The 27,950-nt window shown below is 40.4% G+C and overlaps 1 protein-coding gene across 3 annotated transcripts in view; it reads left to right on the top strand.

The window, feature by feature from the left end:
- The window catches only part of RNF130 (ring finger protein 130), a 49,757-nt gene that overhangs the window by 11,095 nt on the left and 10,712 nt on the right, over positions 1–27,950 (top strand). For 2 of the 3 annotated variants that reach the window (XM_027895280.1, XM_027895281.1), the window contains exons 3-8: positions 11,298–11,548; positions 14,874–14,945; positions 16,771–16,853; positions 23,679–23,775; positions 24,808–25,012; positions 27,033–27,126. In XM_027895280.1, coding sequence (XP_027751081.1) covers positions 11,298–11,548; positions 14,874–14,945; positions 16,771–16,853; positions 23,679–23,775; positions 24,808–25,012; positions 27,033–27,126 — 802 coding nt within the window. The remainder of the gene's footprint in view (positions 1–11,297; positions 11,549–14,873; positions 14,946–16,770; positions 16,854–23,678; positions 23,776–24,807; positions 25,013–27,032; positions 27,127–27,950) is intronic. The other variant, XM_027895282.1, reaches the window with a different exon arrangement.

Below are 27,950 nucleotides of genomic sequence, written 5' to 3' on the forward strand. Positions count from 1 at the left end.
GCTGGAAATCTGGTTTTCTGTGGAGTTCTACTTCTTTACAGCTATCTATAATTTACCAATGTAAAATTTTACTGCTGCTACTTTTGCCGGTGGGAGCCTCGTGTAAATATTTTCCTTGATTAAAAACTGTATTTACAGTTCTGATAGCTACATTTTTCATTTTCTAGAAGGTTTTCTCGATTTGGAATTATTTAGCTTAATCGAAAAAAAGACATATTTTTATATTTGATGTCTGAATTTTTTTTTTTAAGAATATTTTCAGTCCTTTTACTTTTAAGCATAGGAGGTTGCTTGGAAACTAGAATTTCTTAATTATTGCTCTGTATGTTGCCACACAATTAGAATTGAGTTCTTTTACTAAAATGCTATGGTGAGGTTTCTTTCTCTAATTTTTTTTTTTTTACAAGGCAAATGTCTTGTGGCATCTTCTGGTTTAGTGAGGTTTGACTTTCCCAATTCTGTATACCATAGGAATTTTCCAGGGAGATTTTGACCTCTGTGTAGCAATTCAAAGCCTTGAAAGTTCATTTTTATGTTAGATACCTTCCTTAGACATTTTTACAAGTTATCTGCAGGCAAAAAGTTCCATATTCTAGTGAAACACTTTTTGACACCTTCCTCTTGTGGTTTTTCTCGTTGTTTGGTTGGGGTTTTCTTGCCACTTCCCTCTCTCCAGATGCAATGCCCTCCTAAACATTTGACTCTGGACTCTGTTTGAAATACTTGTAAGAATGTAAATTTTGCAGTCTGTTTAGCAATGATTTGTGAGTTTTCCCATGGCCTGGAATACCTCAGTGTGGCAGGAAAAAAGATTACTATTAATAATACAGCTGTAGCATTGTTGTCCTTGTTACATGTTAAATCAAACAATGGGCTTGATTATAACTTTAGTACCTTCTTTCTCATAATGTGTTAGGTTTGGGATCCAATGAGATGGGATCTGTCTTTTCTTAGGAAATCCTGGTTTCACTCAGTGTTTCAGCTCTGAAAACCAGTGTGTTGTCTTTGAAACTTAAATCAGTAGGGCCAGTGGTTCTGGTTGGTTGAAATAATATCTCAAGTTATAAAATATTAGAGCTGCTGTGGCTAAAATGGTGTCAACCATATCACTGCTTTTACACTTCTTAGGTGGTGAACAACCACATCATCTGCTAATTAGATAATCCAGTGCACTGCATCTCTTCTCCTTAGTATTTTCTATCCCCCGAAGTCAGGAGGAGTTGACCTTGTGTATCTGACAGCTGTTCTGCACTGATTCAGTTAATAACTTAGAGCTGAGATCAAGTGACAATGAAGGTGAGCCACCAAGTTGGTCTTACTTTCACATGATGTCTAGTGCTGTGCAATATTCCTCTTAGTACTCCTCTTTTCTTTAGAAATTGTCTACATAAGACAATTTTGCAGCTGTGTTATGATGACCAGGTTCATGGCCCTGCATTTTCTTTCCATAGGCAGGAGAAAGTAGACCTTGTGTTATTTTATATCACTGTAACATCATTTTTGTACTGCTACGTATCAGCCCTTAGAAATATTCTGTCTTCCTGGTGAAGCAGAGAGGAAAGAGGCAGCTGCTCATAATGCATCCTCTGAGCTGCAAGCTTTCTGTCTTGGATATTTCCATGAATTCCAATCACCTGCTTAGACAGTGTCTGGGGTAAAAATAAATAATATGTTCCATAGATTTATGTGTGTTGCCCACCTGCAGAGAGGTGATTCCCTATGAAAACAGCTTAGGAAGCAGTTTTCACCTGGAGGATTAATATTTTATCCAAGCTATTTTATGCTTGAACACACATCTGAAAATTTTATTCTCATGGAAATTCGTTCATACTCAAGATATTACTTGGCAGAATAGAAATTCCTTCTGGTGGCTGGATAACAGCTGTCACTCTGGAATCGGTCTGTCATCACCATGTCAAACGAACAGTTTCTGCTGCTAATATCAGCATTTGCTTTTTCTTGTGTGATAGTCTGCCCCTTTGTCTTCATGTTGAGTTTTAAAGTGGGTATTGACCTTAAGGAATCCGTGACCTTTTTTTTAAAAATACCTGTATTTCTGTTAATGTTATTTGCAACATCATTTTCTTTTCTGTGTGCATGTTCTTGTATATATTACTGTATACATGTAAAATAAACTTATTTTACACAGTCCTGTAGATATCTTCTATCAACCTAAGCAAAGGATGTCTTTCCCAGCATAAGTTATCTTAGGCTGTGATGTCACTGGCAGGAAGGCAGTTTTATGAGTGGTTTTTCTTGCTACTTCTGTTAAAGCAAAACTGATACTGTCTAATGTAAAAAAGAGCCTATGTGGTGGAGAAAATATGTAGCTGTCTCCATTATAAGCAATTATGGGAATAGTAAGGCAAGGCAGGTTAAAGAGCATTTTAATTCCTTTTTTGTTTGTTGTGGTGGAGACAGTCCTGTCAAGTACAAAACAGTGAAATTTGGGGAGGTTGGAACCAGATTATCCTTGAACCCAAACCATTCTATGTTTCTATGATACTGAATTTCTCTATTAAAATCTAGACTGGTATTTGGATTTATAGAAAAGAATATAAGCAAAGAAGCCTCTAAAGTTCAAACTTCATACTCAGAATTTATGGCACAAATATAGACAAAAAAAGAGAAACACATATAGGAGAGAGTGTTCAACTGAAGTTGCTGGATACAATAACTGCTGTTTATCAGCACCTAAGGAATTTCCTGAGGTATAGAGACAACTTCTAATATAATACTAGTTTTAGTGGATATATCTGATACAGGTAAATCTTTTAAGGTCTTTAGAACAAGCTGCAGATGTCTCATCTGGTGGTCCTTCTAAAGAAACAATGCATTAGTTCCCTGGCAGAAGGTGTTCTTGTTCCGTGGTGTGCATGGGTGATGTTCCCCTGCGATGGCTCTGTGGGAACATCGTCCAACATGGGCTTCCCAAAACAGGTTCTTCTCGAGGGGAGGATTTTTCGTGGCCCCCTATCCACTTAAAAAGCACACTGGCATGGGAAGCAAGGTCTGTACTTGCTTTGAACTGTTCTAAAACTGACTGTGGGTTATTTTAGGTCAGTGGGTCAGAGGCAGGAGGGACAGGAAGCGATTTGGAGTTGTTGCCATCTAATGGCTGTTCCACGTTCTTGCCCTAATTCGGAGTGGGTACAGTAGGCTGCCGAGATCCAGCAATCGAGATGTCACTGTCCTCTGTTGTGTCACTGTCCCTGAGAGCAGCACATCTCTGACTCTGCTGCTTGCCTTTCTCACAAATGTCTCTTTATGTAACTGTGAGCTGAACTGATGTGTGAAAGCTCTGGCAGGGTGCACTGCAGATTATTTTGCCCAAATGTGTGCTGACGAATATTTTAGCTCTATACCAAATCCACTGCGAAACTCTCCTTGGATTATTGAGACCTGCTTTTTAACCCACAGCTCAAAATTAATTTTATTGCATATTACAATAGTTATTAACATTTATTATTAATAATTTACCCTGGAATATTAGTGGAAAGGAAAGAGTTGAGTCATTAAGGTTGAAGCTTTAAAATGGCAAAACAATTAATAGCCTAATCATAGTTTACATATACTTGATCATTTTTTGTTTATGTTTGCTGATTGAAAGCCTGGAGAACAAGTGTCAACAGCATTATCGTTCATCCTGTTTCCCACTACATTTCTTGGAGGTGTATCAGTCGGGAAAATCTGTCACACAGGAGACAGAGGTGTCTGACACTTAGAGATGTGGAGAGGAGTGTGTTTGATGCACAGATTCTGGACCATAAGGAAGCACTTGTCTCTTCAAGACAATCCAGGGAAACCCCTTTGCAGAGCCATCACAGCCTCGGTGCCTTGCAGAACTCCTTACCAGTGTTTCTGTGTCATACATGCCTCATCCACAACTGAAATAACAGCAGTCAGGCTCATTTTAACTCAGCCAGCTGAAAGGGTAATTAGTTCTGTGACTGTGAAAAGGCCCACGGGACTGTTAGTGGCTGTAAGTAATTACATTCTTCTTCTTATCCAAAGTCTGAGCTCCAGCAGCAGAGTAATTCCCCATATCTATGGACTCAGTAGAACCAAATTTATGATACTAATCTATGAATATGCTATTTATAAAGCTCTCAAAATATTTTGTAGTGTCCTTGGGCAAGGCTCTCTTGCCATTTCTCTTTTGAGCTTAGCTGAAGTTGTTTGGAATGACTGTCCATGTCCAGATTGATAGAGCTGCGCAGAAGTTGTCTGTCTATAGAAGAATATACATGAGCATGACAGATTGCCCTTCTTAGAAATCCCTGGGTTTCTTAGCTCCACCATCTATTAGAGGGAATACAAACTGCTGTCCAGAAGGAACAAAATGAAAGCCACCTACCAGGACTTGGTCACGCTACAGAATGCAAGAGACTTCGAGTTACCAGAATCCAAGTGTGTCTTACATTGATGAATGTACCAGTAAGGTCCCATTACATTAATAGCATTGATTAATCAAGATTGTGACACTGTAGCAAGTTTCAGACATCATTCAGAAGTATAGAAAGTAAAAAAAAAATGTGAAAGAAGGTTGTTTTCAAGTTAGCAGAAATATCTTTTGAAGATAAACTTAGTATTTGAGAAATCTGTGAATCTGAGACAAGGAACCTTTTCTCAGTAGTGTGTAATGTATTAGGACTACACCATTTCCCTAGTTGAAAACTTAAAGGGATCCTTCAGCTTTTTATTAATTTGCATTTGTTTGAGGTTTGAATGTAGAATTTGGTCTACTTTGTTAGCATACCAAAACCTTAACAATACAAGTTAAATAAATTCCTTAAATAGGACTACAAGTGCAGTTTACTCACTGTAAAACATGGTTAAATGCCTTGTAAAAATATGTGAATAGAAGAAAAAAAAAATCTGCACAGGTTGTGGAAAGGGGATGATAAAGTGATACATTTCTTTCTGCCAAACTTTTTTTATTCTTCCAATGCCTCTCCTGTACATACTGGCACTGTGTTGTGTCTTGGGGAGACTGTGAGTGCTGGTTTTCTGGAGTTGTTGGGTGTAGCAGAGACAGCTTGACCTTGTCCAGCTGGAGGAAGTCCAGGGGCGTTGCTCCACATCTCATGTGTGTCAGCAGGGTTTGGACTTGTGAATGAATCAGGATTTAGCTGTGACTACCTGTTTTGATCGTATGCTAATTTCTCCTTAAGAAACATCTCCCTGAGTGTCAGCCTAGAGCAACTGGGTTATGAAATAATGTCAGCAGTTGTCATCTAAATACAGTTTCCTCAACTGATTTTTTTGATTCAGCCCTCCTTTTAGGAACTCTTGGTCACAGCAGATTACAAAGCGTATCAAAAATAGGGCAAGAACACTGTAGTGAGGCATTGTTTCTTGTTTAACGAAGGAGGACAGGCTTACAAGTTTGTTATTTATCACTTAGGGACTTAATTTAGTGCACTACAGGCTGGCACAACAAGAGTCTGATTAAACTTTAATATTTGGTTTGAAGTTAATTGTGTCACGCCCATCTTTGGAAAGCAGCTCTTGCTGTTTCTGGTTTTCTAATCATCTGCCTCAATCATATGGCTGCTTTTCTTAAAGGAGCAGGACTTGGTGATCATCCATCACGTTTTTTAGGAGTACAGCAGTGTGTGACACTTGCAAAACACTGAAGTGTGTGTCACCACGTTCACAGGGCAGAGAGAAAGGCCCTCTCTTAGCCTGGCAGGGTGAAATCTGTTGACGCTCCTTTTGCTACAAAGAAAATTTCAGAGTGTTCTTCAGACATACCTTGACAGTATTTCAGTTGCAATTCATAGAAGCCTGTTCCTCAATGAACTTGAAATATCTACTTCTTCGTCCTTTTAAGTATCAAGTTTTAATCTCAGAAGCTTTTTCTTTTTCTTTTTTTTTTTTCGGGGGGGGGGGGGGGGGTAAGGCTGTTTTGCATAGGTTTGTGTAGCAAAGAGACCTTTATAGTGTGTGTTTGTGTAATCAGAGAGTAATTTCTGCAAATACCTGCTCAGTGTTTTGGGATAGCTGTTCCACTGGTTGTATTTGATTGATGCATCCTGTAAAAGCCTGACTTTTGGGTAACAATTCCATATACTGCTGTCTTTTAGGATTTTTCTCATGGATTTTTCTCATAAAATATATTCTGGTGTCTGACCCTACATAAAATAGGCATCCTAAAGTAAATGTTTACATACAGACAAGAATTCAACACTTTCAATGTTGTAAAGGCAACAGGAAGACAAATGTTTTATAATACTATCCAGTCTTATTTTAAATTAATGTATACCCTTGGCATTAAATTCCTGCCTTGTTTAAAACTAAGTAACTGTCAAATATTATGGTTTTGTTCTGTTTTCAGAAGTATTTGATTTGGGACATCTCAAACAACATATTTTACTCTTGACATTGCTCATGTGTTGACAGCTTGGATGTGCTCCTGTTTACTTTCTGATTAGATCAAAATAAAAATATGTGCAGCTAGACCTGTTTTAATCACTCTGAAGGTATGCCAAGGCTCTTCCTCTTGGTGTCTGCTTTTCCATAAGCCAGTTTTAGAGTGTAAGAGTTATTCTTCACAACCCATTTATTTTTCCTCAGACTAAAATGTTAAGTTATCCGATGAATTTGTGGTTTTCCCCACTGTTGTGAAGCACTGTGGAGTTTTTATTTAAAACTCTATTCCCCAGGCCCACTTTTTCTAGCAGCACAGCTTTGCATACAGCTCAGTGTGCCTTTTCCCTTTCCTTCACCTCACAGATTCTATGGGTTATATCCTCTGTGGCTAAACCCTTCCCTTGTAGGTGTAATTCCTGCTTCCACCTCTGCTCTCTTGCAGCTCAGACGTGTTCTGGTGTTTTCACGGAACTCGTGATCAGTCTCTCAATATTTCATATATAACCATAGCACTTCATTTGTGCTTTCCTGGGGATTTTTGTTGTCATTTTGTGGGCTCCCAAATTCTGGTGGAGTGGTTTCACTGTTAGTGTTTTTCCAAGAAATCTGTTGCTCACAGTAGTAAGACAGATCCCTTTCCTGGGCACTGAACAGTGTGTGTTGCTGTCTTTTTATTTCTCATATAATGCATTCAGAAGTGCTTAGCACAGAGTTATAGGATTTTAATAGAAGAATAGGGAAGTCTGGTTTGTGAAGATGGGCAGTTTTATTTCCAATTACATTATCATGATGATGTTCCCATTGTTGCAGTCACACAGGCTGTGGCATTTCAATATCTGAATCATGCCCTGGATCCATCCTACAAGTGACTGTCTGTACAATTCTTTACCTTTACCAGGAAATGTAGAATTTGTTTGCATTTTTTTAAAGAAACACTCTGAAATTTCCACCAGCAGAACGTGCTTTAAGATTAGGTTTTTCAGAATGAAGTGATGAAAGGAATCAGTTACAATTAAATGTTCTTTGCTATTTAAAGAGAGAACAATTTTCTTTCGCAAGCATGGCCTGAACACAGTTTATCTGCTTCATGCTGTGTCTGCAGCATCAGCAGCCACCGTCAGAGACTTAGGAAATTACAAGGACTTGAGCTGAAAATATCAGCCATTAGCAAGCTGTTGACCTTTGTTATGAGTATCTGGCTTAGTTCTCAGTTCTCCCCAAACCTTGTTACAAAAAATCAGAATAGCTCAGTGCCTCTTACAGGTGGTCCAATTCATCCCATGGTCAAGATGGGGTCCAAGGTTTTGCCCTCCCCATTTGCAAGAGGCTGGTTGAGGCATTGCAGCAGTAGCAACAGTTCAGTGCCAGGTTGCTGAAATGCCCAGGAGGAATTGCCTCACCTGTCCTTCTCCCCCAGCATTGACCAAACAGCTGCTTGTGTTGTTCACAAGCTCAAGGAAAAAGGGAAACACCACCTGTTTGGCAGTTGCGTTTTGCCAGGCTGCCATTCCCTGCCACCTCCAAGGGACTGTGGTTGGATGGAAACTGCTCTTTGAGCCATGCCTGTCTATAGCTTGGTATGCTGGACGTAGTTGTCCATCACTTGAGTTTCAGATCAACAACTGGTAGTCAAGAATCACCAAAAAGAAAAGCCAAACACCAAAACCACCACAAATATTTGCTTGTGATGAGACTAGTAACTTTTCTTTGAGATGACTTTCTATTGACTTTCTGACCACGATGCTCTTTTAGAGTTGCTGGGAGATATGGACAGGTCAGTGAGAGAGCAAAGCAGTTTCTTTAGGGACTCTACAGAAACTTCGGGATGTTGCTGTTTTTCCCATATTCTTGGTTTTTTGTGTCTTCTCAGCTTTTTAAGTTCTTCTCTCTTCTCCTCTCACAATGTAACTTTACAGAGATTTAATGATTAATCACAACTCCATCCCTTTTCATACACAGAGTTGTATAACTATCCTAATTAAACATGCACATGGTAAAATTGCAAACTAGAAAGATCTGCCTGGGCTTGGATGATAGCAATTAAATGATTTATATTTACAGGCATCAATATTTATCTTGTGCCTACCGTCTGTCCTAGCTTGTCATCTATGGTTCAGTGTGTAGTTCATTGGCTTAAGTAAGCATTCCAGCTTCTTTTCTCTGGACACTGTGTTCTTGGCTGAGGGGAATATTGCATCCCGTAAGATTATGTAGTAAGACCATATTCTAAGTTTCACAAACAGTTAGTCTTTCTGTCTTCACCTGAGGATTTTTTTTTCTGCTAAACTTTCAGAAACCCAAGGTTTCAAGGTGCTTAAAATAAATGAGTCACTGTCTCCTCCTGCCCCCGATTGTTCTCAAACAGGGAGCTCTTGCTAAAATTATTTAGGGTGATGCCCCTGACAAAAATACGGATGAACCAAGTCCCAGTTTCCACTGAGCTTCAGTACGTTAAACAGGCGCAATTTATTTTTCTTTTCTGCAGTTCTCCTTGGCTTTTGCGAGGTCAGAAGCAGCAGTAGCACTTTGGCTGTTCCCAGTTGAGTCATTTGGAATGCAAATCACTTTGCAGTGATGCCAGAGGTTCCCATTGTGCTGGGCTTTATATAAAACGCGTGACAGATTGTCAGCTTTGTCACATTCCCTGGGCAGCAGGGAATAGGTAGAGGCTTCAGCTTTGGATTCAGATAGAACTGGGCTAGTATCAGAAGATCTTAGTCATCTTTGCTCTGCAGATAACTATAAATCATGTTGGAATATTATTACACTGAGTGCTTCTGCCTGATATTTTGATACTAGCATAATTCCTTGCTGCAAATGAATTCCTGCTGGGGAAGCGTAGCAGAACACGTGCTCTGGGGAATACAGTCCCCCCACAGCCTTCCCTGCTTCTCCTCACTGTCTGAACTAGATATGAAGAACAGAAGAGAAGTCTGGGGGAAAAATCAAGCAGTATAAATGACCTGCTCTCGGTTGATGCTGCATTGTCAGAGCTGCAGGGATTTGAAGTTGCAGGAGCTCAACGTGCTGTATGTGCATACAGAATCTTGCAGGAAAGGTGTCTCTTTTCCTGTAAAAATGTGCTGCAAGTCTGGGCAGGGACTGTCTTCCCCAGTGGACAAATGGGAATCTCAGTAGATTTCCATGAAAATAAAGCAAGTGGTGGATTTTTACTCTGAGCTTTGCTGCCTATTAAATATCTTTGTTACTTTGCATGAAACCAGACTTGACGCTGAAGTGTCTATGGAGAGCTGGACTAAAGTTGGTCTTGCGTGAATCTGTGTTAGGCTAGAGATGAAATACATTGTGTCCATAAATTGTGTTGGGTTTTGGTTGCAATTCAAAGCTTTTGAGTTACTGTGACACTTGTTTTAAAAATATTCAGAAGGAAACACTGAACTTTCTTTTCCTACTTTGACCCGTGTAGTAGGACAAGGCCTGAATGTCTTTGCCATTTCAATTTCGAAATTTCTTGAGGAAAACAATTTGAGGGCTGTGTAATGTCTTCAATTTTTGTGCAAATCCTAATTTCATCGGCTTTGGTTCTTTTGAGTAGTTTTGTCGGCACAATCTACAACATCAACATCAGTGAACTTACTCTGAAAATTGATGATAGTGAATGTAAAAGTTACTATTTGGCAGGGTGAATGGAAAGAGTAATGAGATAACATTTAACACTGTTGCACAACTCTATTAAGTCCCCACTTTGGAAAATGATGTAGCTGAGTTATTGTGCCCTGGGTTTCAAAAATGCTGCTATTTCGTTCATTTTTTGGATACAGTAGCTTCTTAAAAATGAGTTTTTAATTAAAAGACTTTGAACAAATGCCTTGTGTTAAAATGGGACCTCATGTTCTCTACTGTCACAGTAGGTTCTCTGTAGCTTAAACCCACTCTAAATCCAGAATCTTGGTTCTGAAGTTGCTTGCCTTATACAGCTCCTCTCTGAGGGGATGTGAATTGGAGCAAACAGATGGAACAAGCAGATGAGCAGACTTTGCAAGCATTTTGAAAATAGGTCTTGAAAGGGTTTTTGGTATAGGAAGCAAATAAATCTGGATGAATAAGAAAGACACTCATAAGGGTTTTTTCTTTCTGCTTTGGTTTTTCTGAAACTTATCTTTCTTTGAACTTGGATCAGAATTATCCTGAGTTCAAGATCCACTTTTTTTTAATTGCTTTAAACATAGGTGCTCTCTCTGCTCTACAGGTGATTTTGTTCTTTCTCAGCAACTCTTTTGGTTCTTTTACTATCCTTGTACCAATAATTTTCCCTTTGGGACAGGAAGTGGTCTAGAGGCAAGACACAATGAAAACAGATGGGCCACGCATTCAGAATGGAGCTGATGGAGCTGACAGCCTCTTTGCCATCTTATCAAGCGTGTCTTTGTACGGGAGATAAAATCAGCACTCACATTTCTGCCAAGTTTTTTCATTTCTCTTTTGCTTTGCAGCCACATAACCACACAGGGGAACTTGCATAACTCCCCACAGCAGCGTCCGCAGCGCTGGGTGTGCTGAGACCACTCCAGCAATATTCTCATATTCTCACTCATCTTTGAAATATTTTCTGAGAGTTGCCTGTTTAGGTATCCATGGCTTCAAATATGGAACAAATGTACTCTTGGAAGCTGGTTCAGGCTGCACACAGTAATTACAATGTGGGAAGTACTGTGTAAGCAGCAGAGATCTGTTGCTGTGCGTGGAGCTGCAGACAGTTTGCATGTTAATGCCCTAATCTGAAAATCTGGGTTTGAAGGACAAGCCAGGAGTTGAGTGGCCAGTGGCATATTCCGTGTGCCATGGATGGCTTAGATTAAAATCTCTTGAGTTGTCAAATGGCTTTGCATTTGGAAAATCTTTTGAGTAGCATGCCAGGTTAATTTTAAATGTAAATTAAATATTTTTCCTTTTTTTTGTAGGAACTGGAGACATTGTTGCTGTGATGATTACAGAGTCGAAGGTTAAGGAGATCCTGAATTACTTGGAAAAGAATATCTCTGTCCTGATGGGAATTGCAGTGGGGTCCCGTGTTCCTCCGAAAAACTTCAGTCGGGGCTCTCTAGTCTTTGTGTCAATATCATTCATTGTTTTGATGATAATTTCTTCAGCGTGGTTAATATTTTACTTCATCCAGAAGATCAGGTACACAAGTGCACGTGACAGAAATCAGGTAAGGGGTCTCCTTTTTTTCCCCTTTGTTTGGGGGGGATATTTCTGTATACAATAGTCAATGGGGAACAAGTAGTTTCTAAGGAATGTTCCATCAAACTGATGTTCAGAACCTCTTTGTTCCAAGGCAGAGCGTTTTGCCAGACAAGGATTTTTATACAGCAAAGTGTTTTCATTCTCACAGCACCAGTGTAAGATCTTCTTACTGGAAAGAATAGAACTGAAACAAAATATTTGGGTTTTGATGAGTGTAGGTCCATGAGTAAGATAGATTCTGTGTTGGCTGAGTAATGCATGTATGTATGTTGGGAACAGGGAGGAAAGTTAAATGGTTTTAACTTTCAAATTTACTTAAGATCACACTTGGTATGGAGTACCTAACTCTCCTAGTCATTCATTTTAACAAAAATTTTGTCCATCATGCCATTCTTACATTCTTTTTCAACTCTTAATTTAAGAACTGAGTTATGTATGACCATACTTAGAGATCTTGACTCAAGTTGTCAACTCAAATACGACTTAAACTTTGGAAGTAAATGTTTTACTAGTGTGGACTTAATGACCCACTGCCTCCATAGTCTGCCTTGGCTTTTACTGAGAAGGGTCAGTAAACCTTGGGAAATCCACTATGCTCTCTTTGCTGTATCTCTCTGTCAAGGCTAACTTAGAAAGCTGCTGAGCTCTAGCCACTGTCCCCCTTTTCCCCCAAATAATGGCTCATGCACAGCACCTCCCTGTGAGGCTGGTGTTCTGTCTGACCTAAAACAAATGCAAACTTACAAAGCCTCGGTTGTGGCACAGGATTTCCTTTTCAGTTACTATAAATAGTGTCTGATGCTGCAGGTCCCCTGGGCATCCTGTAGATTTTCCTAAGGATGTCATTCTTAAATGACCACACTGTAGCCGGTACTTAGTGTGGTCCCCTGGGATGGTGAAAGTTTAAATATAACTGTAACTTAATGAATGTCTGTGGAATACTAAATTGTGCCTTCTCTATCCCCTACATGGCTCTAGGCTTCTTCCAAATGTCCACGTTTCAAAACACTTGCTCCATGGGGAAAGAGCTCTTTTGACCTTTTTTCTTTCTTTAGATTTTTACAAAGGTCAGGAGAAACTTGATGAAAATTTTATGTGGTTTAAAAAGCTGGGCTTATTAAACTTTAATAAGAAGGTGGCGACAGCTACAGCTTATTTTTAAAGAGCTTTGAGAGCTTTCACAAAGGCTGTACTGTTAGTGATGAAATAACTTGATTTAGACTATGATCTTGTTTTTAAGTTATGTCAAGGCATGCTTTTTTTTGTTTGTTTGTTTGTTGTTTTTAATCACAGCCATCAAGAACATGCTGTGTTTTGTAGATAGCACAAGTAGATAGTGGTGTTTCACACCGTCACTGTTGCACACTTCCGCTGGAGGTGTGAAACTCTTGTTGCATGAGGTAGTGGCCTCTTCCACCCAGCCAGTTCTGGGTTTCGAAGGCAAGCATATGCTGTGTGCCTGGGCCCTGACTTGAGCAAAACAGAAAATCCTGAGCATTTCCAGGGTTAGCATAAAACAGTATTTGTTAAAATTAGGAAATGGAAGAGATTGACCTCTTAAATGGAAGAGATGAAAGTTATTATTTAGCAAATTTATTTACGTAAGAGAGCTTGAATATGCTGCAAGAGTTCTGCTGGAATATTACCCATCCAGTAGGAAAATGATCTCTTTAAGATTTCTTGCAGTGCCTATACAATCACATGCAGTAGAACGAAATATAAATACTACCCACAATCACTTAGTTGGTAGTGCTGAGCATTTAAGTTAAATACCTTTTCAACCTCATTCCTCTCTTAGTAATCACACTTTTGGTTATGCAATGGTTATCTGCTCCAGCAGTGTGCCAGTGTGTTCTGTGTCATTAAGTACTCAGGCCAATATGCTTGTTCCAGGGCATATAATTTAGATTTGCTTAAATTGACCAATTTCTCGCATACTGAAGTCAGGGTGAGATTTCTGACTTTAGGAGGAATATAATTTCCCCAGCCCGGCTCTGATTCCGATGCTGCCTTTCCTGTGTGGATATAATTCAGTAGCTGGGACTGAGTATCTGATTTTTTCAAATCCTTGCTCTAAAAATTTAAAATAAGAGCTGCTGTTCTGTGAAAACCACAAGGAAAAAAAAAAAAAAAGGCACTTATGCAATGCTAGTATAAGTGGTACAGTTGGTTGTGGTAGACTTCTGAGGCTGTATTTCTCAAATAGAAGCAGCTTTCAGTTTGTGTGCAGGAAAATGTGTGATGCAAGGGTACACCTTATGAAGGATTTGGGTTTCAGCTTCGTAGAAGGTGGGCACAACCCCCCCCCACATTTGTTGCAGGCTGCATGGGAGGTTTTGATGGGTGCTGCAGTTTGAATTCTCAGAAGCAGCCCTTTCAAATGCAGAATAATTAGTGCAGGATGGAGGGGAAGGAGGAAATGCATGAACTTCCCTTTCTCTATTCAGTGTAAACCAAGTCTGATGTCTCATTTTTCTGAAGGGGAGGAGACAGGATCTTTGTTCCTCTCGGTGCCACATCTCTGGGATCCCAGGGACCAGCTGGCAAACAGTTCCCTGTTGGCTGGGAGTTGGGCATCACAGTAGGAATCAGCACTCGAATTGCAGAAATGGCCCCTTCCATCCCACAGTAGTGGTCATAAAGCAGCATAAACAGCAAAAAAATAGCTTGGCTTCCGCATTTAGATTGAGGTTATCTTCAAACCAGTATTAATTTCAGCTTTATTTAAGTCTGTACTGGCTTATATAGATTTCATGACCCATATTTTTTTTTCTTTTATGAGATCCTGGTGGTTTCTGGTAATAGCGAGAGCGAAACTGGGTTACACTGAGAGGATCTCTTGCATCTCAGAATAAAATCAGCCTGCTCGGTGGGGAAATATAAAAATGATTCAAGCTTAAGAGAACAAGCAGTATATTACAGCACACTGAATAAAAACCCAACGTGAGCAGAATATAACAGAAATCATCAGGAGGGCACATTCCTCCAGCTTTTATCCTGCAACCCGGATTTGATTAGTTTTGCACGTAAATGTTGGGTCACTTCTGTACAGCCCATGAGGTTTGTGCCCATGCTTGTGGAGTGCCTTTGGGGATTCAACTGTTGAGGTTTTTTTCCTGCTTGACAAATCTCTGTGCTTTGCTGTGTGTGCATTTTTTCTTCTGTGCTGGCCTGCTGCCACAGTGTGTATTGCAATGGTATTACTGAGCCCAAGTAAGTCATTATAAAGGACACTAATGAAGCTTGTTTAACAGGGTTAATTTGTGTTCTCTTCTTTGTCATTTTATTAGCGTCGTCTTGGAGATGCTGCCAAGAAAGCCATTGGTAAATTGACAACCAGGACAGTAAAGAAAGGTGATAAGGTATAATAATAAGATTTCAACGTGATAAACTTGAGCATCATATTTAATTCTTTCTGGGGAAACAATCTCACTTTTTCTTTATTTCTGAGTTATGACCTTGCTTTCCTTATCAGGGGCTGACTTTGTCCTGTGGCACAGCACTTTGTATAACTGAGTATGTGTTCAATGTATGCTGTAAGTTTGGGCATTTCAAATAAGTTTCTCGTGCCTAAATACTACTTGCACTCCATCTGGCAACTGGGACGGAGGGTGGGTTTGTGTGCTGGCTGGAGGGGGTGGGGTGTGCTGGCATGAGTGTATATAGGGTTAGGATTGTTTGTGTGGAATTCTGTAGGCTTAGAGTCATTCCATGTGTAAGTTGTATAAAGTGAAAATAAATACAGAAGACAGATAATAGAAAAGAATCTCTTATGTAAAATGCAAATATCCAGTAAACTGAGGGGAGCATAAACAGATATTTCATTAAAGATAGTAAATGTTACTCCAAGAATATTTCTTGACAGTATACAAACTAAAATGTATGTGTGAAGTCCTAAACTTTTTCCATTTTTATGAGCAGTACTGCTTTTGTCTTTGATTCTGAAAGGAAAAAAATAGTCACTTAGTCTTGCTTAATTTTTGATCTTTAATTTTCAAAAAACAAGGGAATTCTGCCTATGATTTAATTTTTAAAATATTATTTCCTTGGACCTTTTTATTGTGATTCCTTTTTATATTTCTTATGAACACTCTCAGCAGTGGAAGATTAGGAAGTGATAGGAAAATTTGCTTCCAGAGAGAAGCAGAAAAAGTGTCCTCCTGTTCTTCCTCCCTCTCTGTGTAGTTTTATTTCAACACAACCCATTGCACTAAATCTTTTCTGTGGCTGTGGAAAAAAACATATATATAGGGAGAACTTTTTTGGGTTAAAAGATGCTGCTGTCTTGACATCAATTCAAAAGTGGCAGGTGATATGTAGGTTGCAGCGCAGACAGCACATGCAGGTGAACAGAGTGGGAAAAACCTGTCCTTCCTCAAAGCAGCCACTGGGATTTTCTTTGTGCAGCCCTGAGTGGTGCTGACCAGGAGTGCCTTGGTCTTGCTGTGGTCCCTGGCTTGGTGTCTTCCTCGTGGCTTGTTGGCTCTGAGAAGTGTAATGAAGTTGAACTGAGAGAAGGCACAGCCTGTTTTGTGTCACAGACCCAAACATCTACATCCAAATGAAGTCATCCCTTTTTCAGTTGAAATTTTAAATTCTCATTTTTAAAAATACAATTTTTAAAAAGTCATAAATTCTGGGGGAAAAAAAAAAAAAAGAGGAGAGGAGCCAGTCAGTCAGTGATCCTCATATTCATGTCTGGATAAGAATGATGATAATTCTGCCAGTAAGCAGCAGACACAAATGTGGGACTACTCTGCAATAAGTAAAATGTACTAATTCTGGCTATAAAAGTGTATCACAGGATTTTTATCCTGCCAAAGCAAACAAACATACAAAAAACCCTTAATAAAATGGAAGTTTTAGCTCCAAGTTGGAAGTGGAAAAAAAAGGAAATGTAGGAAAATCACCAGTATGTTATATATTGATTTCACTGAACATTAGAATCATTTTAGCCCTTAGCTTATGTTTCAAATGATCATTTACCAGCTCCAAATGAGGGGAGAGCTTTGTACATATGAGATGCTTTTCTTGTTCAAGTCATGTTGGAATATAACAACCCAGTCATTGGTTTTGTATCTTAGTAACAGCCACTTGGCACAACGCAGTTCATTTACCAGTCACAGCTACTTTGACATTTGTCACAGGCTCAACTCTTGACTTGAATTTTCATTCTATTCATTTTAGGAAACAGACCCAGACTTTGATCACTGTGCTGTCTGCATTGAGAGTTACAAGCAGAACGATGTTGTTCGCATTTTGCCATGCAAGTAAGATAGTAAAAGTTGCTTTGTTTGGAAACTGTTCTCTCTTGGTGCTCCTTTGCTTCCTTTCATGTAATGGGTGCATTGTAATTTACAAACGCGTTTGTTGGGTGTTTCCACTCCTAATAACAGTTCATTTTAGGCTGTGGTGCCAGAAGGTGTGAAGGTGGGTGCTTTGACTGTGGACGTTAAGCAGAATGATATTGAAGATGGGCAGTTTGGGCGTATTGGCAGCAGAGCTGTTGAGATTGCAGCGAGGTGGGGGTGCAGGTTTAAGGACCAAGTGGTGGGCAGACTCAAAGAACTTCAGTGTAATGACCCAGGTACAGCTGCAGCATTTTGCACAGTAGATGTGCAACATTGGCTGCTGGTTCCTCAAACTGTAGGGAATGGGAATGCAGCCTTTGCAACCTTCATACCTCCTCTGTCATCAGTCAACCTCCGTGCTGTCATCTGTCTTTGGTCTCTCCAGTGCAGTGTGATCTTGGCTTGTACCTGAAGATTTGTACTTGTTGGTTACTCTGCATTAGTTCTTAAAATATAACAACTTCCTCCTCCTTTTATGACATTCTCTTGACGGGTTTTTACAGGTTTTCAGTTTGTTTCCATTCCACTTCCATTCTTGAGTTGTTTTGGGATATTTGCTCTTTGAGAGATGCTTTTAAATACTTTTCCACCTGGTGATTGATTCTGATGAATCAGTACATTTTGGTAGCCTTAAGCATTACCGAGGACATCTTTGCCTTGTATACTGAAATGCAAAGCTTTCTCCTTATCTCCAGACACAAAACCCACATGTAAGTTATGTTGTATATGTGCAGCAAGATCCAGTCATTTGGCCTGTGCTTGGTATATAAATGGTTCTGCATGATAGTCTAGAAGCAACAAAGTCATGTGTTGGAGTCAGTCTTCAGTCAGGCAGCAGCAAATCAGAGCTCATTATTGGTCTTCTAAATCCTCCTGCAGGCTGCTCTGAATAGCTGGAATATTTGTCTTCCAGTGCTTCAGGTATTTCTACCATCATGAAAGGAAAACTATTATTTTATATCTTACTGATCAAAATATGTGTGTGTTCTACTTCTGAAGCCAAAATTCCAATTCAGTTTTCAATTTGCTTTTCTCTATGCTCTTTACCTCTTGGACAGGGGGAAACAATGACCTGGATTAGATTTTCATTGTTGTTTTTTTAATATGCCATACAAATGATTGTTTAGAAACTCTCATGAAAATATTTGAGAATAGGAGAGCTTGGTCTTGGATTGTAAGGATTTGGGAGCTTTTGGTCATGTGGATGTGTGGACATTTCGTTTTTACAGTCCAGTCATTTTTACTCAAAGATGACATCCTCTTGCTCTAACAAATGTACTCCCAAGTGATAAGTAATTCCAGAGAGTTACATCATTTATTGTAATCTCAAGTGAAGCTTGTACATGTGAGTTAAGGTCTTTGATGTTACGAAGGAGGTTATTTAGAAATTAAAAGAGGAACTTCTGGAAACTTCACACCAGTTTTGGATCACTTTGGCCACTTAGATGATTGATTGATTAAACTGCCTCTTAAGAAACCTTCACTTGTGTAGTTCAGGGTGGTGCTGTGAGGTTCAGTGATGTGGAATGAATGTTCACAAGTCCCACTCCTCTGTGCCTTTCTCTTGGTGCTGAACAGAGGGCAGGGGTAGGTCCTTTCCACTGAAGAGAGAATGAATCTTCCCCTGGTAGAAAAATCATCTTCTCCCGCTGAGCACAAGGCAGAGTTGGGATTGAAAGCCAACTTCCTTAGTTAATCAACTGCCCTTGTCCAAGAGGTTTGTTGCTGGTATCCACTGATAAGATACAGACCATTTAAATAAGATGTTTATTGATTTTTTTTGTTCAGTTGAAAAAAAAAAAAAAAAAGAAGAAGAAAAAGTCCTTTTCCTTCAGACACCTTCGGGGAGCCGCAGTCCTGCAGGCAGGAAGCTCCCTGCTCTCAGGGGTAGGTACAGCTGCTTCAGGGAGCTGGATGAAGGTGCACCTGGCTGCCACCTCAGCACAATCTGCCCCTCTGCAGTCTCCCATGTAAAGGAGAGATCAAGGCTCTTGTGTAGATCCCTTTCTGTTCTGCTTTTCACGAGAATGTGAGGTCAGTGAAGGCTCAGGTTGCATTCCTGCCAAAGGCTGTATGACAGCTTTTATGTTCACTTTCTACTCCTTTTTTAAATCTCGCTTATCATGTGCTGCAGCTCAGCTTTAAGTTGAATGCAAAACCATCTAGGCTAGACACAGTGAGATGGATGCTTTCCACAAGACATTTTTGTATTTGTAGATGAAAAGCCAACCAGTGCATGCAGAGATGAGCCCCGTAAATTTCAGATTCCGTGTAAGATTTTTCAATCTTCAGCACCTGAGACGCTTGTTTTGGAGTTTTAATCCTTTTCTACTTCCTCATACTTCACCCTCCAATTTATTGCAACATGCAGTGGTAGTTTAGGAAAAAAAACGAACCAGCAGACAGACAATGAAACAGAACTACAAGAGAGTCTCTTAAGCCAGATGAAAAAATAAATTCTGAGAAAACCATGGAGAAAATGACTCGACCAAGAGGAAGAAATGAGAGGCTGGACATTTTTCTTACTGTGCTTGTTGAGGAAGCTATAATCATTAGACAATAGGAATCACTGACATGATTCTACCACTGACATCCTTCCTGCTTTCATCAGTTTAAAAGTAACCTTTCCCTTTGGTACCACAATTGTTCTCTGCAGTTAAGTGTGGTCTGTCACTCTGTGCCTCAGTAGAGGAGTCTGGTCTGGGCAGACACACAGCAGGCAAAATCTGCCAGCAGCTGAGCAAGTTGCACCTAAAATTCCGTAGTGAAACACCATATTTGGGATGTAAAGTTCTGTGGAATGTGGGAAATTGTGACCCATTTAAAAATAAACTGAAGTGAAATTTGTAGGAATTCAACTGCATTGTTTGCAGTTGTTCATTTTGTGCTTCAGAGGGAGTAATATGTTCAGTTCCAGCAGCCTATGGACATTCCTATGGCTTTAGTGCACACAGGGACAAGGCAGCCATCTCTTTTAGGCTTACAAGCTTGAGGAATGTGTCTTTTGTGAATGTCATTGTGTAAGTTAAAAATAAGTAGGGGAAACAAATGTCAGACGTAGCAAAATACAAACCTCATGGACAGCTTTCTTTATTCAGATAATTTCATTCTCCCATCACACAGGGGCTGAGCAGGCACTAGGTGAAAAGTGATCAGGAGGGGGTAGTGTGAAGGACTAGTGAGAGATAAGGGAAGGGGAGAGCAAAGTGACAGGTTAGAGAAAAGCAGAGTGTGACATTGGAAAGGGCAGAAAGATACCTGGGAAGGAAGGAATTGACAAAGCAGGAGAGCAATGAAAGGAGTAGTGAATATGTTAAAATAAATGGGATTTGAGCCAAATTCTTAATTCCCGTATTTGGCAAGAAGGAGGAAAGTGACAAAAGTGACTAAGCCAGATTTTCATGTGTTTGGTTCTGTGCTGCTGCAAGTAGCTGCCTTTTTCTTTTTGAGACCAAATGAACAGAGTATCTTGATGGCATCCTTTCTGCTTTCTGCAATGCCTCTGCACAACCCCCACTTTCTCTGCTACCTGCTTGCAAGGACAGTCTCTCTCTCAGCAATACTCTGTATTTGTGGGAAGCATGGAGGCAGCTCTACCCTGGCATTGCCTGCCTAGGGGGAGACTTGGCACCTTCTTTCCCTCTGCAGCAGGCCAGGCATCCCTCCTCAACTGTGTTCCTGTCCTGGAGCTGTATGTTCCCTGCTGTGAGGTTTGGACCCCCAGGATGAGGGGAGTAGTAGCCAAAGATGCCACTTTGCAGCAGCAAAGGTCCCTTCAGTGGGATGCTGCACTGAGGGCCAAGAGGTGTAGTGACCTTTTGGGAAACAGCAGCCATTTGAACCCTTGTCCTGATGTGACATGCAAATTTGGAGTCCTTACACAACCAAAAGAGCTTTCCCAGCTCACTTTTTTCCCTGGGAAGCGCTGCAAAGGAGCCCTGTTGTACAAGAGTCGTCGTTAACAGTGTTCGTTACAAGCTGGAGGGCAATTGGATTGGGTGTGCTGACAGAGTGGAAAAATACCTGCAGGTCACCTGTCTGGAGTCCTGCCCGCACGGGAGACTCCGTCAGTGCTCCCAGCCTGGCTGCTGGCTGAGCTCCCTTCAGCCCTGGGGCTGGAGAAGCAGCTGAAGCTGTGTCACACTCCACTCCCCAGTGTGCAGCTCCTGAGGGAACATCATCAGCTGCTGTGACCAAGAGCAGCTCGCTAGGAACTCCTCAGATTTATGGTCTTGGAAAACAAATGACAGAAATAGGAAGGCGGAGGTTTATGATAGCAGAAATTGCAAGGGCTTACTTTGTCTGGCTGAGATTTTAAGATAATTCTTGTTTACTGTCTTCATTGCTTGTAGAGCTGCTTTTTAACTCTTGCAAACAGAGAAATCCAGACAGAGCCTGAGCCACAGTGATGCTATCAGCAAACTTTTTAAAGAGTAGAAAAACTGTGTAAGTAGTAGGCAGAGCCATGTTCATCTAAATCAATAACCTTTGGAGAACTGCGCTTCTTTGAAACACATTAATAAACATCCTTGAAGAATTAGGGACTAAAAGCAAAGAATTAGGAGGTCACAAAAACAATTGAGCTGTGTGTGTATATATATATCTCAAACTGCTAATGACTTTTTAAAATAACTCATATTTAGTGGATGCATGCATGTTGGCATCACTATCAGTTGCCTGCTTCACTTGATCTGAGTGCTTCTACAGCACTGATTAGCTGATAATGATATAATAAAGCTGTTTTCATACTTCTGTGGAGTCTTGATGTCTGCTCTTTTCCAAAATATTAGATTTTCAGGTCTGTTCTGCTTTAAAAAACAGACTCCAGAGACTTAAAAGAAAACATAAGCAAATAAAAGTCATAATTTTCCAAACACAGAAAAATAGCATCTCTATATGTTTCAGAAGGTTTCAAGCCATTTTCTGTCACCCAGGGTTTCTAGACATTGTTTCCTGTAGTTTTGCAAGTAATAAAGGGAATGCAATAAGATTTAATAATAATAGAAGTGAGTCTCTTTTGGGTAATTGCTTGAACAGAAGGCACTGTACATATCCTGGATTTTATGATTTCCATCTTGCTAGAGGACACAGGCCAGCCAAGGGACTAGCTGAGATATTCCTGAAGTTTCTATTCCTGCATTATCTGAGATACAGATAAGCAAAGTTCTTTTGCTCCCTGTCCATCTTCTGTTGACTATTTTGCCCTCAAAATCTATGCATCTTTTCTTAGTACAAGTAGGACATACAGCTGTAGCTGCCTGGAACCTAATAATGTTCATGTTCTTTAGTCCCTCCATTAGTCTGAGTAGCCATAGACAGAACATAATCACAGACTGTCTTTTTCCATGTTTGTTAACAGTTTCAGTTTTTTTCTCTTGGGTCTCTTTCCAGAGATTTAAAAGAGAATTAACTGGTAACATGCCTCATTTGGTCTCTGCTTTTAAAATCCCAAGGGGTGGGGAGCAGAGAGGTTCCAGACACCATGACGAGCTTCCTGAGGCCCAAGAGCAGCAAAGCATAACCCGAGAAAGGAGGGGGCAGAGGGTTTATCAACTTTATGCTGCCTTGGGGGCACTCCTGACCTCTTACATGCCTCAAATAGATGGCAAGAACTCCTTGTTCTGCCCCTGCCCCCTCGCCTGCTGGTTCCAGAGCACAGCCCTTCGCTGACTAAGCAGCCCCTGTAATTGCTGATCTTTGTCATGGTCACCAGTCTGTCGTGTTCGGGTGTGCCTGCTCCGACTGGCTTCTTGCTCTGCAGTCAGTGTCACTGGAAATGAAAGATCTGGGCTCTGATCATAGGAATTATCACAGGCAGTGAGTCAAACTAGGTTATTATGAGCATTTGCTAAAGCTTTATTGTGGAGAAAGTCTGGTAATACCCACTTCTGCCATGAATGTGCTCTGAGAAGTTCTTTGCCTTCTGAAAAACTAGGAGGGCATTTCCTTTACTTCCTTTAATTTAGATGTGTTGTTTTGGTCTCTGCATAGCCCTTCCTTGTTACATTGGTTTCTATCAATCCCAACACTGTTACATTCGTATTCAGGTATGTAACTGAGATTTTGGATGCAGTGGAGATGGCAAGTCAGACTTGTTGTCTGTTGCAGTTCCCTCCTGTGCAAGTACCAGGCCCTGTTTGCCTTTCCATCTTTGAAAGACTATTCCTTTTTTTTTTAATGGCTATGATATGATGATGGACATGTTTTCCTTCTTGATATCAAGAAATACTGATTGCAGGAAAAGCCTTCTTTTTACTTTGATGTGATAATTATAAAAGCCCTTTCAAAGTCAAACACAAGCATGTTTGGATTGGTTCCACTGACTTGTGAATAAAATTGACTGCTAGTGGATTTATGTTCTTCCTACCCAATTTATGGCCAGGTTCTACATCAAAACTGAGACAAGACTTTACACTAGATTGTTTTGGAAGTGGTATGACCCTAATTATTCTGCCTACGTGCATACTCATATCCACAACAAAAAGGTGAAAAATAATTGTAAAAATCTTGCTTTAAAGTGTTTCTTCCTGGTTGAACCATTAGTAAAGGGTGGTGAAAGCAAGCAAGAGTTTTTTATTTGTTTTTTTTTTTTTAATTATTGCAGTCAGCACAGAATATTGATGATTCTAAAATTTACTCTGCTGCCTTATTTAGAAAAACAATTATCCAAGATTTTGTTGAAATAGTTCTCATTGTATAAAATAGAATTGTTTGCAAACATATGTGCCCTCTCTGTTCTTCTAGGCACGTGTTCCACAAAGTCTGTGTGGATCCATGGCTCAGTGAGCACTGTACATGTCCAATGTGTAAACTGAACATTTTGAAGGCACTGGGAATTGTGGTAAGTGGATCTGTTGCTAGCTCTTCTTCCTCCCATGTCTGAGACCCAGAGCAGGAGGAATAATTGTAGGGGAGAGAGAGGGAAGGGTGTTACAGCATCCTTACTCAGAAGGTGTTTGGATTTTTTTACTTATTTGTTCTTGTTCTTCCTTTCCTTTGTTGCTCGTTGAGAATATATTGTTGTATTTGTATTTAGAACAATTTCTTATCTACCAGACCTCTACTAGTTTCTCTATAATCTTCCCTTTTCTCAACTCCTTTCAGCCCTTCCTTGTTAAATTTGCTCTGTAAATCTCTTGGTTTTGTGATCTGCTGTAGGCACTCCTAAATTTGTTTGCACATTAAAAGCCGTGCCTTAGGTGAGGCCAATGAGTTTTCCTCAAGCAGTTCATGGCTTCTGGGATCCCTGAGGACTGCTTTTGTTGACCAGTTCATAAAGGAATAGCAGTGAAGAACCTCAAAGAGGATTTTTTTAATCTTTCCTGTATGAGAAAAAAATCCTCAAGCTGGAGTGATGCTCTTTTCAGAAAGAAGAGAAAAACATATGGAGAGACTGTCTAACGTGGCTTTTGAATCAAGCCAGTGAGAATAATCAGGCCTCCATTTTTGGCTGTGTCAGTTGCCAATTTCCAAAGTCACAAATTTCAAAGAAATAGTTGCACTTACGTTGTGGATGATCTGTTTGTGCAATTAATGCCATACCTGGGTTTTTAGAAGAGGATACGATAGAATTCAGAATATGTTGCCGTGGCTCATTGTGGTAAACCAGACAGGCACAGGCTGTGAGACGAGTGTGTTTGAGTCCCTTCCTTGAATCTTAATCCTTTTGAGTCCCTTCCTTGAATCTTAATCCTTTTTTTCTTCTTCTTCTTCCTCCACCTCTTTAAGGTGGAACTTGTTAACTCGCGTTTCTCTCCCGTGTGACCTCAGGGACAAAAAGCATGTGTATGTGTGTGTGGTTCTGCTTAATTTATAAGTTTACCGAGTGCAGAATGTTCCCCGTGGTAATGTGGGGTCGGGTTTTTCCCCCCAGCCAAACGTGCCATGCACGGACAACGTAGCCTTTGACATGGAGAGGCTCACCCGGGGGCAGCCGGCCAGCCGGCGCTCGGCGCTCGGTGACTTCGCCACCGACAGCTCCCTCAGCCTGGAGCCCCTGCGCACCTCTGGCATGTCCCAGCTGCCACAGGACGGAGAGCTGACACCGAGGTCAGGAGAGATCAACATCGCAGTGACAAGTAAGTTCCCTCTGGCTCTCATGCCCTTCCGTGGCTCCCCGTAGCTCTGCGCTGCGGGGCCGCGGTGATGGATGTCCCCGCGGGGACAAAGGTGACCTCAGTGTCTCTGCGAGAGGCATATGCTCCTTGCTGAAACCAATAACTCTGGGTAAGACAGTGCCAACACTTCCATTATTAATGGTATATCCATTTAGATCTGCATGCAGAGAACCCTGGGTGAACTAAAATGGCACCGAAATGACCTTCCTGAATTTGGTAACCGGGACAGTAGTCTGGGTTGCCAAAACCATTATTTATCCTTTCGGAATACATTACATGCAATAATTTACACAAATAGAAGTATTTTAGCTGATTACTATTTCTGCAGACATTTTTTCCCCTGAGAACGTTGCTACTGGAACTTTGACGTCACTTAGCAGGTGTTTTTTCTTACAAAATTTGTGAATTAAAAAAAGCATTTGATGTACCAATATTTGAGTATTGTCCAAGTGTTTTATAACATCAGAAAACTGTTCCTGCGCTGCTTGCAAGCTCTTATCCATAAGAGCAGCATGGAAAATTTCCACTCACTGGATTTCTCCTAGGGTTTTTAATGTGCAATAGCACTGTAATGAATACAGTGTGTGTAGAACTGCATCATTTTTCCATATGCTGTACAGTCTCAACTTGATGCATGAATGGTTGTTTTGCTGGCTGAACTGCAAAAATAGAATCCATGCACATGTACAACAGTCTAATTTTCTCCTTGTATTTTGTTTATGTGCATCTATGATCTATATTTTGAACTTAGTGACACTGTTGTAACTGATGCAGTCCATTTGGGTGTTTCTTTAGGTGCTGTAGCAGAGTAAATGTCTCATTTAAAAAAATCTCGTTGTATGAAAAACATAGTTTGTATCTAGAAATGTCCTGATCTGAGAAGGGGAAATCCACATACGAAGTCTAGATTCTCTACAAAGCCACTAAGTCGCTTTGCCATCCAGTGTTTGACCTTTGGTTCACCTTACACCCAGCTCTGTTGAACGAGGGCGGATCTGTTGCTGTGCTGCTCCCTTGTCACGGGTGGGAAACCTCTGTAGTTTTCACTTTTCACTAATTGGTTTTACAGAAGGTGTTTTTACTGTCTGTTCCCAACTGTAGTGCTGCTCGTGCACAGATGGGATGCCAGGGTAAAACAAGAAATAATCAGCAACAGTTCATTCTGACAGTGTTTATAAAATAAAGCTTTAGAAAGGGCTGTTGAAATGTTTGGGTTTTATGGATGACACATGCATTCTTTGATGCATGAGAGTTAAACCAAAAGCCATATTCAACAACAATGCTTGTATTCCAAACTGTTACTATATGCCAAATTGATTTTGAGGAGGGACAACTTTGAATAGTGAACATTTTTTATAAAAGCCTTCTTTATACTATGTTTTCTTTTTTTAATGGGTCTGTATGTCTACACTAATGTTGGAAGTTGTTTTCCATGTGTATTTCTGCCTATTAAATAGAAAACTAGTTATGTTTTACCACTGGGCAAACTACCCTGGTTTTTGTTGGGTTTTAAGTAATGCTGTAACATTTGTTCAGGAGGGAGGGGGTGAAGACACCATTGAAGTGTGACAGTACATTGGGTGTACTTACATGAAGAGCCATGTCTCACCAAATCTAACCCAACCCTGACAGTCTTTCTGACTTTGGGGGAGGTGGACAGAGTTTTTATTACGTGTTCCCTTGATCCTGCATTTCACTTTACGTTGTTGAGTAACCTTTCTTTGTCACTAACCCTTGGGCTCTCTCAGCCAGGAAATATTGTTGTGCCATGCTTTTTTTCCGCACCTCTCTCCACTTCTTCTTTGCTAGCCTTCTCCAGTCAGTAACTCTGTGGCTTAACCTCCTTCTGCTTCACCTCCTGGGGCCAGTCATGGCATAGAAGCCTCTTGCCTTCCGCCAGTGGTGTTTGAGGGGAATGTTGGCATCGCTTTGACATGAGCCTTCTCCCACGAGTGATTTCCTCCCTTTCCTTTGTCAACAGAAGAATGGTTTATTATTGCCAGTTTTGGCCTCCTCAGTGCCCTTACACTCTGCTACATGATCATCAAAGCCACAGCTAGCTTGAATGCTAATGAGTAAGTAAATATTCAGATGTTTGTATGTATTTTCTCGTGGGTGTGTGTCATGGACAGCATTGGGAATAGATACCAAGAGAATAGAGAAGGGGGAAAACCCAGCTGTCAAGGAATCAAATTCCTTTCCTGCTTTTCTCAAATGCAAGTGTGTCTGTTAACTGTAGGTTTAAGGGTAACATCCAGAGGCCCTCTTAATTTATATTTAGCTGGATTGTCTGAGAAAATATCCTTGCTAAGTGGAGACATGAAACCGGGGGAAATAGAGAATATTTTATGTTCAGTTTTTGATCAGTGGTCTAGGTAAACATTAGATTTCTGCTGTTGAATTCCCACGTTCAAAAGGCACCTGGCAGAGCCAAAAAAACTGCCAGCAGTTACCTTTGAAAATTTTTACCTCGATTTTATAGTCACATTCATATTAAAAAGAATAAATCTGGATTCCTAGTTGGCATACTTTCAGCTAAGAAAAAACAAGGTGTTTAAACAGAAAACTACCTTTTGGCTCTTAGAAGAGGGAGAGATGAAAACAATGAATGCAGTACTGTTTCTTCTCTCTTAAATGAAGAAATACTTGCTTCCATGCTTTCTTAATTTATATAGAAACCCCCAGCCTCCCTTCAGACAAGCTGGACAAGAAGTTACCCTAGCACATGACTTTCAGTCTCTTTTTTATAGTTCTGTGTGGGCAAGTATAAATCTGTTCTGCAGATCAATTATCTAGGTACATCTAGTTATTCTCATGTAGATGTAGGGAATATCTGGGCTCACGATATATGTTTAATCATTATTTATTTATTTACTTGGGAAGGCAAAGTGTCAACATC

The sequence above is a fragment of the Empidonax traillii genome, unplaced genomic scaffold (genome assembly GCF_003031625.1).
Source record: "Empidonax traillii isolate 1590-97213 ecotype Southwest subspecies unplaced genomic scaffold, ASM303162v1 scaffold455:size476776, whole genome shotgun sequence".
Lineage (NCBI taxonomy): Eukaryota > Metazoa > Chordata > Aves > Passeriformes > Tyrannidae > Empidonax > Empidonax traillii.